At 45.2% G+C, this 11,492-nt stretch overlaps 1 protein-coding gene across 2 annotated transcripts in view; it reads left to right on the forward strand.

Annotated features, from left to right (window-relative positions):
- ppp2r5a (protein phosphatase 2, regulatory subunit B', alpha isoform) overlaps positions 1 to 10,626 on the forward strand; it is a 36,584-nt gene extending 25,958 nt beyond the window's left edge. Inside the window, exons 5-13 of one of the 2 annotated variants that reach the window (XM_017455984.3) lie at positions 2,013 to 2,143; positions 3,798 to 3,857; positions 5,825 to 5,933; positions 7,006 to 7,059; positions 7,761 to 7,811; positions 7,982 to 8,101; positions 8,243 to 8,370; positions 9,110 to 9,211; positions 9,644 to 10,626. In XM_017455984.3, coding sequence (XP_017311473.1) covers positions 2,013 to 2,143; positions 3,798 to 3,857; positions 5,825 to 5,933; positions 7,006 to 7,059; positions 7,761 to 7,811; positions 7,982 to 8,101; positions 8,243 to 8,370; positions 9,110 to 9,211; positions 9,644 to 9,854 — 966 coding nt within the window. In that variant the 3' untranslated portion in view covers positions 9,855 to 10,626. The remainder of the gene's footprint in view (positions 1 to 2,012; positions 2,144 to 3,797; positions 3,858 to 5,824; positions 5,934 to 7,005; positions 7,060 to 7,760; positions 7,812 to 7,981; positions 8,102 to 8,242; positions 8,371 to 9,109; positions 9,212 to 9,643) is intronic. The other variant, XM_047151098.1, reaches the window with a different exon arrangement.
- Positions 10,627 to 11,492: the final 866 nt, after the last annotated feature.

Raw genomic sequence — 11,492 nt, forward strand, 5'->3', positions numbered from 1 at the left:
AGCGGTTAGCATAACGTTAGCTCCCGTACTATCAAACACGGCTAATTTCAGGATTCACACGCAGCGGTTAGCATAACGTTAGCTCCCGTACTATCAAACACGGCTAATTTCAGGATACACGCGCAGCGGTTAGCATAACGTTCGCTCCCGTACTATCAAACACGGCTAATTTCAGGATTCACACGCAGCGGTTAGCATAACGTTAGCTTTCTAACTTTTAATCTCTGTTCTGCAGAAGCAGTGAGGTGTGTCTTAATAGTATTAACTGCCGCACACACAGCGTTACTTACAGCACCGCCGTATTCACAATATTACCGTTTAAATAATACAGTGCCATCGACGGGATTCTGAAGCTTTAGTATCGCGATACTACCGTAGTACCGGTATACTGTGTATTCATGTTTTTGTTATTTTCACACCTCGTATTAAATAGTAAAAACGTGTGCTGCTTTTTCTGACCCCCGGAGCAATAAACAACACCGTAGTTAACCGAGTTTCTACATTCGGTACGCAGTGGGACTCCTCCAGCGACGCTGCGTGATTGTGTATATATACACAGTAAAGTGACCCTGCACCTAGACGTGTTTCGGGAGGGATTCCCTCTGCTCGACCGAAAACCCTACGGTTCCCCCGTGAGAATGCAGGCCCGACTCGGACAGGGCCGAAAGCTGAAGGTGACAAAGAAGTTTCCATGATGTGAGAGCTTCCCGCCAGAGCTTTAAATAGCACACTGTTTACTCTGCAGGAAGAGGACAGAGAGACAGACAGAGAGACAGAGAGAGAGAGAGAGTGGTGCGGTCGGATAGAGAGGAAGAGAAAGACTGGCTTTGGAAGATTAGCGATGAGCGTGAGTGTGGAATGGGGAAAGTCTTTAAAGCACAACGTTACGCATAACTGCCTCGAATTTATTTATTTATTTATTTATTTATTTATTTATGTGTGCCTTTAGGCTTTTGAACACTAACTTGCATTGATCATGTTTCATTCGTGGTGAAAGCCCTAGGGAACCTGCTTGCTAATGAGGTTGGTGCTGGTCTTGGCACAACCTGCGGTAACCTACACAGTTCATAAGAACTCTATAAGTACGTCATGGAAACTTTTCGAGTGGGACTAATCTGAACACTGATGTCACTCATCCCTCCCACAGAGCTCTGTGCACTCCTGGTTAATTTGAAGTTTGCTGGTTATGTAATATGAAACGCTCAGGTTTAGTGTCATACAGACTTTTTTTTTTTTTTTTTTTTTAAATGTATGTATTTATTTATTTATTATTTCGCAGTATATTCCCTGGCGATGGTACGCTTTTAAGATATATCGGTAGTCACCTCTGCAATCGTTACATGAGCAGACTGTATAGAAGGATTCGAGGAATGATTCAACATTTAGAATGGATATAAGCTGGTGTATTCAGTCACTCCGGCACGTTCATGGCGTCACCGGATTAACGCCGCGTTCACGTTACGGTCCCGGATGCGCTCCGGTTCAATCTGTCCATCTTTACGGGTTTACACTCATCGCTTTGATGTGACTGCACCTGTCCCCTAAAATGCCAAATCAAATTCTTGGGTCATTTTTTTTTTACTACACCGCTTTGTTTCAGCGTGTTCCTTTCCGTTTTACTCGAGTCGATTCCCCAAATATGAGTCAATTCACGCATTTCTATATCGTTCCACTGAATATCACAATGTCACTGCTTTTGCTGTGTTCCACCGTTCCTTCCATCCAAACTCTGGTACGGGAGATCGAATCATCTGTCACTCCCGCCGTCTCCCTCATTCTGACGTCTCATTTTCTCTACAATTTGTCTCTCTTGCTTTTCTTCTTCTCCCCAATATTCCCTTCTGTCCTCCTGTCTCGTCCTCGCTCTGTATTTCTGCCTCTTAACTTTTTTTTTTCTCCCTATTTTCTCCCACGTTCCCCCTGCTCCTTTTGATGTCTCTCCTTCTCTCTGTATCTGTCTCTCTCACCTCCTACCTTTTCTTACCACCCCTTTACCCCCTACTCTGCCTCAGCTGTTGGAGCTGTTTGACACCGAAGACCCCCGGGAGCGAGACTTCCTGAAAACCATCCTGCATCGCATCTATGGAAAATTCTTGGGCCTGCGCGCTTTCATCCGCAAACAAATCAACAACATTTTCTTACGGTAAAGCTATACACCGGGAAAACATGTACTGATGGCAGCATCTGTTTCTCGAACACAACGTGGTTAATGTTAAAGGGGGCTTCTTTTCTAACTAAAACCCACTGTGGTTCTCTTAGGATCAGCTTATGTGGTGATAGGTTTTATTTTATAGATTCTAAACAAGTTGTCAGAAGCCTTTTAAACTGGGACGGGCAGAGACATAGGCCACGCCCCCTTCGTTAAGACTGACAGGCCCAGAGGCCCCTCCTCCTTCATTAGGCCTGACGGGCACTGAGACATGCCTCTTTCATTAGGACTGACAGGCACAGAGGCCACACCCCTTTCATTAGGACTGACGGGTACTTCATTAGGCCTGCTGGGCACAGAGGCCACACCTCTTTCATTAGGACTCACGGGTACTTCATTAAGACTGATGGGCACAGAGGCCACACCTCTTTCATTAGGACTCACGGGTACTTCATTAAGACTGATGGGCACAGAGGCCACACCTCTTTCATTAGGACTGACAGGCACTTCATTAGGAATGACCGGAACAGAGGCCACAATCCCATTATTAATACGGACAGGCACAGAGACCACGCCCCCTTCATTAAGACTGACAGGCCCAGAGGCCCCTCCTCCTTCATTAGGCCTGACAGGCACTGAGACATGCCTCTTTCCTTAGGACTGACAGGCACAGAGGCCACACCCCTTTCATTAGGACTGACGGGTACTTCATTAGGCCTGATGGGCACAGAGGCCACACCCCTTTCATTAGGACTCACGGGTACTTCATTAGGCCTGATGGGCACAGAGGCCACATCCTTTTCATTATGACCGACGGGTACTTGATTAAGACTGACAGGCACAGAGGCCACGCCTCTTTCATTAGGACTGACAGGCACTTCATTAGGAATGACAGGAACCGAGGCCACAATCCCATTAATAATACGGACAGGCACAGAGGCCACGCCTCCTTCATTACGATTGACAGGAACCGAGGCCACGACCCCATTATTAGGACTAACAGGCACAGAGGCCGTGCCATTATCATTAGGAGTGACGAGCACAGAGGCCACATATCCTTCATTAGGACTCACAGGCACAGAGATCAGGTGACTGTCTGTTTCTTTTCTCCTCTCTCTCTCTCTCTCTCTCTCTCTCTCTCTCTGTGCCTGTGTGTGATGTGTGTATCCTACACTGTGCCCTGCCCTGCAGTTGGAGCGTTCCAGCATTAAAAGTGGGCTCAGTAAGGTACACTCCTTCACCCCTCAGACCAAAATAGATCACCAGACTGACAAAGCCCTGTTTATTTATTTAGGGTTTCCACCATGTTGATACTCCTCTGCCTTCTCCGAAACTTTTAACCTGGCCCCGGTCCCCGATACTTTAACCTCTGCATGTAACCGACGTGAGCACGGAGTGTAAGAAGCGTCTGGCGTTCCACCCTTCACGTTCTAAACTGTTGTAGCATGTCATCTAGATGTTATCGATCCACTGCATCTCCCCGAGTCAACACATTCACTTAAAGTAGGCCAAGTCCATTATCTGAAGCAGCACAAGTGAGAGAATCCAGCAGTCAGGGAAACACTGCCGGAACGAATACTAGTGCCGAGTGTGAGGAAATGTAGAAACCGTGATGTGTGTCAGTGCTAAGAGTGTGTTCTCTACTCAGGTTCATCTACGAGACCGAGCATTTCAATGGAGTAGCTGAACTTCTGGAGATCCTGGGCAGGTCAGTTCATGCAGAGAACTTTCGGCACGAATGAACACCTTCTTTAGGCATGTCTTGTTGAGGTATGATTACGATATACCCGAATATACGGTGTTCAACACACAATATTGCTTTTATGGGATTTTTGTGTTTGTGTTGGATTACATATTATAGTACATATATATTCTCCTCCTCAGATTCATGTATGAGGATGTAAAAAGGTCTTCATAACAACATAATCGTCCAATTAATACTAGCTGAAGTCAGCTTGAGGTGTAACGTTAGCTTTAGCTGTAAGAAGTTACATGACGGTGAACCTTAGCAGAGAAACTAAATCAGTCCGTCAAACGACTCCTCAAATTCAAGCTGTGATTCATGAAAAGTGATTCCCTGCACTCATGCTGTACAGGGCTCGGGAATATTTTGAAGTTCCCTTGAGGCATTCATATTTATGGTAGAAACATTGATATACATAATATAATATAAAATATGTACTGCTGTTTTTTGTTTTGGTGCAATACCAACAACACTGTACATCATATACCCTCACGACATCAAGCATCACGGGTAGCTTTGTAAACCCGTCGACCTCCGACCTTTTCCAGTTTTCAGTAAATTCTGCCTGGAGGGCTTTGGTGTTATTTTCGGAGCCTAGCACCCCTCCGTTGATCTAAACACCCTCGCGCGTGTCTCTACTCTACATGTCTGTTTTGTGCGCATCACATTTCAGACCAGATCTCCTCACGGGTTGCCTTTCAGTAGATTTTATTACACGCTTTATTTGTCGAATCCTCGTCACCGTTTTAAGGGACATAACAGTACCGGATGCATCAGTAGATTTCACCGATTAATCATTAATGGTTTCAGCTTTCATTAAATATGAACGAGGTGTTTTTTTTGTTGTTTTTTTTTTTAATAATTAATATGTTTAATTTAGTTTGAAATAGCAGCCATGGGGAGTCCAGTACTAAGTCCAGTACTAAATCGCTCTGCGATTTGCTACAGTCAAGACCAAACATCCGAGTCCACTACCAAGAACTCTTTTCATGTGATTAGAAAGCAGTGGGGTTTTTTTTTTCTTCTTTCTTTTCAAGTTATATATCATATCATCTGTACTCGGTGGCCACTTTATTAGGTACACATAGCTTTTCGTTCTGCTCTTAGAAGAAAAAATAAACAGTTTGTCTATAATGGAGTTTTAGATAGACATGTATTTTCACATTTGGCATTTTATTTATTTATTTATTTATTTATTTACTCATTTTACGTTTAATGCTTTGGCAGGAGGGATGCGCCTAACGAGATCGTCAATGTGTCTTTCATTTTGTTTGTTCGCTCTGTCCGTGAGCGTCGGAGAAAAAAAACAAAAACGAAACACGGTCTCGTTAGTGAACGGATTTAAGGAAACTTACAAGACATTTCAGGAAATTAAATCGAAAATGACAACTTGGGTAATTTCGGGACCGGTCGCGCCTACAACTTGATTTTCTGCTACCAAAGCTACAGCGAAGGCAACCTTGTCAACACCAGAGATAAACAGATCGTCATTTCATCGTGATTACCGTTAATAATAACTCATATCTAACTTGCACGCTAGACTAGTTAATTAAGCTGATAGTAGCTAGAACTGGTTCGAGCTTTATTTTGGTGATAAATGAGCACGAAAGGCTCCGAGGCTAGCGCTTCTCCTGTATATACAGTATACCAGCTTCATAGAAAGACTTCTCGCGTATCTATCCAGTGGATCTGTCCGTTTGGATAGCTGATGGGATAAAAACTTGCACAGAGACTGTGAAGTCTAAACAGACCACCATATCGTGACTGTAAAAACATTCACGTGACGGCTTGATGAGAGACCTGCACCTCGAGAAGAACTACAGCGGCCTCAACGAAGATGCTTTTCGTCAACAAGCTTCAAAGCGAGCTCCAATGAAAAGTGACCCATCTCTCTGTGAACGCGTGTTTAATCACTGTTTCCGCTCTCACAGCATCATCAATGGATTCGCGTTGCCGCTGAAGGCCGAACACAAGCAGTTCCTGACGAAGGTGCTCATTCCGATGCACACCGCCAAAGCCCTAGCGCTCTTCCACGCTCAGGTACGCTCACAGGAGCATTTATTAACCGTGTGTATGCAGAAAATGACATCTACACACAGCATAAACGAAGTGAATTATTGTAACGATAATTGAAGTAATTCCTGTCGAGTCACCTCATCGCACTTATTCACACATTAACTCCGTGACCGTTTGGACAGTGTCTTCGTGTTGTGGTTAGACTACGTATTCAGAAAAGCATCAGCAGACTCCTGGATCCACTGAGTCACTGTCACTGGACAGTTTTGTTGTTTTTTTTTTCCCTCCTCCCTGATGCATGCTGTTCTGAATGATAAATATTGAGTGCTGATTTGGATTGTTCTATCTTTAGCCCCGTTTCTTTTCTCTCAAGTTTAAAATAAGTGCAAATTGGACAACAGCACCACCCAGTGGTATGTTATTGAAATATTTAATCAGATGATTGGATTCAGGTTGGATTCCACATCCTAAAATCAGTATTTTTAAAACCTTTAAAAAAAATAAATAAATAAAGACGCCCTAGACAATATTAGGTAATCAGATTTTTACAGTTTTACAGCTGAAAAATCAAACAATTCTTAACTTATTGACATTACGTTTATGGAATTTTGACACGCTCTTATCCAGAGCGACTTACGTTTATCTCATTTATACATCTGAGCAGTTGAGGGGTTAAGGGCCTTTCCCAAGGGCCCAACAGTGGTAGATTGGCAGTGCTGGCACTTCTGACCTTCAGTAACCCAGAGCATTAACCGCCAAGCCACCACTGCCCCCACTACCACCGCCCACCACTCGATACTCTAACGAAGATATTTAGTTGTTCTAATTTAAAATGTCCTCATGTTGGGTTCCTGAGTGGTGCAACAAAAAAAGCGTCGGTCCTGTCGTTACAAGATCGTGCGTTCCCCAGCCCTCTGTGACTCGAAGAATCCGAGAAACCACAATTAGTTGATCTCACCGGGTTTGAGGGATAGCATTACTCTCTGTCCTGTCAATCAGAACGACACAAGTGACCATCTTTGAGCTCGTGTGTGTGTGTGGGGGGGAGAAAAAATTCGATATTCTCATGATGTGGTCTGATGTTTTTCTGTTCCAGTTGGCGTACTGCGTCGTTCAGTTCTTGGAGAAGGACGCCTCGCTCACAGAGCCGGTACGACACGAGATCCTACATTTCCTCCACGGCCGTGTTTCTCACCGCCGCTCCTGCGTTTTACACTGACATTTCAGCCACTTTAATATCAACATTTAATATCTCAAATGAATTCATATTCATCTCATATTAATCGTTCCACAAATCGTAGACGCAGTTTTTCGCAAATTGGTGAACCTCTGTCCATGTTTACTTCTGAAAGACTCCGCCTCTCTAAGATCCTCTTTTTATTCCCGATTAACCTCCAGCTGTTCCTTTTTACTAACACTTACCTTTCCAGCGTTTTCTTGCCCCCGTCCCGACTTTTTTGACACGTGTTGCGGCCTTTTTTTTTTTTTTTTCCCCCTTTAAAACAGTACATCTCCTCAGTTGAAACCTTTGATATGTTTTCTATGTTCTGTTGTGAATAACGTACGGGTTTCTGAGATTTGCAGATCACTGCATTCTGTTTTTATTGACATTTCCCCCAGCGTCCCGACTTTTTAGGAACTGCGCTCGTATATGTACTCCGAAGTCTTCCGGAAGAGTAGACGAGTATGTGATTTGAGACGGTGCTAGAGTTTGTTACAGGTTGCGGTGGTATTGTACCACACGAAGAGGGAACCCTCGATCGTGAGGACACACACACATCGTCCCCACGGTTTATATTCAGTATAACCCTGGGCCCATCGCTGCATTCAGGTTTGTTTGTGTCCCTGCAGGTGATCCGGGGGCTTCTGAAATTCTGGCCCAAGACCTGCAGCCAGAAAGAGGTAAAAACCGATAACACCTCGATACGGAATAAATGTAACAGCCAACAACCAATCAGGCTTTGACGTTATTTTTATTATATGCTACGTCATATCGTTTGCTTTCACACTATCAGAGTTCGGGTGTTTCCCAGTGGGCTGTGAATATCTTTTCCGCTCGTGTGCGTGTGTAGGTCATGTTCCTGGGCGAAATCGAGGAGATCCTGGACGTCATCGAGCCGACCCAGTTCAAGAAGATTCAGGAGCTGCTGTTTAAACAGATCTCCAAGTGTGTAGCTAGTCCTCATTTTCAGGTACAAAGCGATTCGAAACGCTCCCAGCGATTTGTCAGTTTGTCATGTTGATCCTCGACTCTGACGTCGCGTCCCGAGTGTCGCGACGTCCGACTGCTCGCCATGCGGAAACGTAAAGGAAAAGAATTCTGTGTCGTGCAGGTAGCGGAAAGGTCGCTGTACTTCTGGAACAACGAGTACATTTTGAGTCTGATCGAGGAGAACATAGACAAGATCCTGCCCGTCATGTTCAACAGCCTGTACCGCGTCTCGAAAGAGCACTGGAACCAGTAAGTTCTGTCTAGAGTACCTACAACATGCTAGCAGGGGGTGAGAGTGCGTGTTGAATATAAGGTGGAGACTTAGATACTTGACGCACGCAAAGCAGTTAGCGTTGCCGCTTCACTACTCCGGTGCCCCGGGTTCGGTCCCGAGCTCGGGTCCTCCAGATTTCCAGTTTCCTCCCACCTCCCAAAAACATGCCAGTAGGTGTAGTGGCTACGATAAATTCTTCCCGTGTGTGTGCGCACGCACGGTGTCCGATCTGGGTTGTACTCCCACCTCACTCCCAGTGTTCCTGGCATGGGCTCCGGCTCCACGGCAACCCTGATCAGAATAAATAACAGGTACTGAAAGTGAGTGACGGCAGGAAAGCCAGTGTTATTCCACATAAATCCCCAAGGGTGCGCTATGAATAAAAGTAAAGCATCCAATATCGACAGAATCGGCGATATCACACCGACCGCACAAGTAATCCGATTGTAAACGAGTCTAATTACAACGTTTTATGCTCGTCAGGTGTTATGCTTTTAAAATCCTTGAAAAGATCCGACACATAATTGGAAATATATCTCGCTACGGCCCGAACCGAAGGAAAACATTCAAGCGTGAATCACTCGGGTTTTATTTTAGTTTTCTTTATCAGCCCTGTTCTGCTGCTCCTGTGCTTTCATATCATCTCTGTTTGTGTTTCCGAAGTGTTTAAACTAACGTTTGAATGTCGTATCCTTTCCCGTCCGTATCCTCCAGGACGATCGTGGCGCTGGTGTACAACGTGTTGAAATCGCTGATGGAGATGAACGGCGCACTGTTCGACGAGCTCACAGCCTCGTACAAAGCCGACAGACAACGGTGAGGACGCGGGGGATGACCCGATTTCTTTTCACTATCCGCCGATCGGATCTCGTCTGGGCTACGGTAAAGAGTACGCCGGGGGGGGAAAGTCCAGGGAAATCCTTCGATACTTTAAATCAGAGTATAGACGAGACGTCGAAATGTTCTCGGATAAAAGGGGAGGAATACGATTAGGAACGCAAGTGGAATGAAAATGGAAGCGAAATCGATTTTTCACACGCTCAATGATGCTTGAGTATAGTTACAAGGCATACGACGCCATCTGCGTGCAGAGATCGTATCGGGAAGATAAGGAGACGGCTTAAAAAAAATAGCTTTCATTACTAGCTCGCCCGGCGTGCGCTTTCCTCAGACAGCGGCGTAAACGCGGGCTTATTTACGGAAGGGCGGAACGGCGCCGTGTTAACGTCCTCGCTCTTACATCCTCAGAGAGAAGAAGAAGGAGCAGGAGAGGGAGGAGCTGTGGAAGAGGCTGGACGAGCTGAAGATCTCCAAGAGCCAGAGCAACAGCCACGGCATCGCGAACTCGGAGAACAGCAACAATAACAACAACCAATCAGAGGAGCGGAACAGCTCGGTCATCAGCGCCACAGACGGCGTCAACACACACACACACAAAACCGACCACCGCGCCAAATGACACAGGAACAGCGATCGGATTGATACCAGCAGCACTCTGTCACAGACACGTGGACGTTCCGAGTGAAAACGCACTCGATAGATCTCCATAGGCCAACTTTATCTATGAGAAATGAAATATTTTAGTTATGTAAGTCTATTTTTGGATGTTAAGTGCAGTCACGTTATTTCGTATATATTAAAGCTCCATTCACAGATAGACGTGCGCCGTCGTACGGCGTTCTCGCGGGACGTTACCGCGTCCCGTCCCGAAGGAGGCGGTTCTGAGCGGCGTTCTCGCTCCGAGAGAAATCCCGTTCGATTCCAGATTAGACAGCGCCATGGCATAACCGATACTGTTCTGTTCGGCAGTAAGGGATTACTCAAAAAGGTATTGAAATGCAGTTTTGGGATATCGCACGGTCTGACTCCCGAGTTCGACGTGTTCAGGAGCACGCTAGATTTCTGAGGGAAAAAGCGAGAAAACAAATCGGCGGTATAACGAATCGGAATCGAATTCTCCTGTCGATTTAAAAATAAATAAATAAATAAATAAAAAACAGCTCCAAACACACGTCCTAGCAACTGTTGCGTAGTTATGACGTGGTTTTGACCGAGGACAGCGGATTAACGATGTCCATTCATGTTGATGTTTGTTGTAAATTGACTCCGCATAATACCGAGGACCGGTGTTTACCGAGGACCAGGACGTTGAAGGGAGCGGTGTGTCGTTTTTAAAGAGTCCTCTCTGAATTGCAAAGAAAACCTAAATAAAGTAAAGAATTCTCCTTCAACACCGTTAACCCCGTTCATCTGTTCACACGACTACATCTGTATTATTGGTCGGGGGGGGAGGGGGGTATGGAGGGGGGGGGGGGGGGGGGGGGGGGTTGGGACAAAATTAATTTTCATCCTGTAATAAAAGCCTGAAACGAAGAATCTAGCAAAATCCTTATATTATAATTTTGCAGTCACAGTTTTACTAAATGATCTTAAAAATGATATGATCACAGGTCTAGAATTATTTCCCCCTCTCTATCAGAGTCCTGCTTTCTGTCAGCTGTGTATTGATGATTGATTCATTAATTGAGGAATAAAACACTTGAGGGCATGCTGTTGTATGGAAATGGTCTACGGAAGGGTGGAGCGATGCAGCCTGACGTGAGATGGAGTAACCGAAGCACAAGGACATCCTAAAGTGTTTCATTCCTCTTATACTACAGCAATTTCCCAACGTGATTTAATTTTTAAAAAAAAAAACAAAGTTCTTACACATTCCCGTCGTATCGTGGTGTAGCGGGTCATGCTGCAGCGTCCTGAGGTCCAGTTGATATCCGTGTGGAGTTTCACATGCTGTCCTCGTTTCTCTGTGGGTTTCCTCCAGGGTCTCCGGTTTCCTCCCACTTCCCAAAACATAAGGTTGCCAGTAGGTTCATGTAATAAATCACCCCTAATGTAAGTGTGAATTTGTGGGAACTGGCGTCCCATCCAGGGTGTATTCTCATGTACGTCACGCTCGGTGAGCTCTGGATAGACTTCGACCCTGACCAAGATGAACGAATCAACGTCATATATTTATAAACGTATAAAAACGTGGAGTTCTTTCAGACGGGTTCACGTTCCCAACACTCATCCTGTAAGTCACGTGTTGAGTAATTGG

The sequence above is a fragment of the Ictalurus punctatus genome, chromosome 25, assembly GCF_001660625.3.
Source record: "Ictalurus punctatus breed USDA103 chromosome 25, Coco_2.0, whole genome shotgun sequence".
In the NCBI taxonomy this organism is placed as follows: Eukaryota; Metazoa; Chordata; class Actinopteri; order Siluriformes; family Ictaluridae; genus Ictalurus; species Ictalurus punctatus.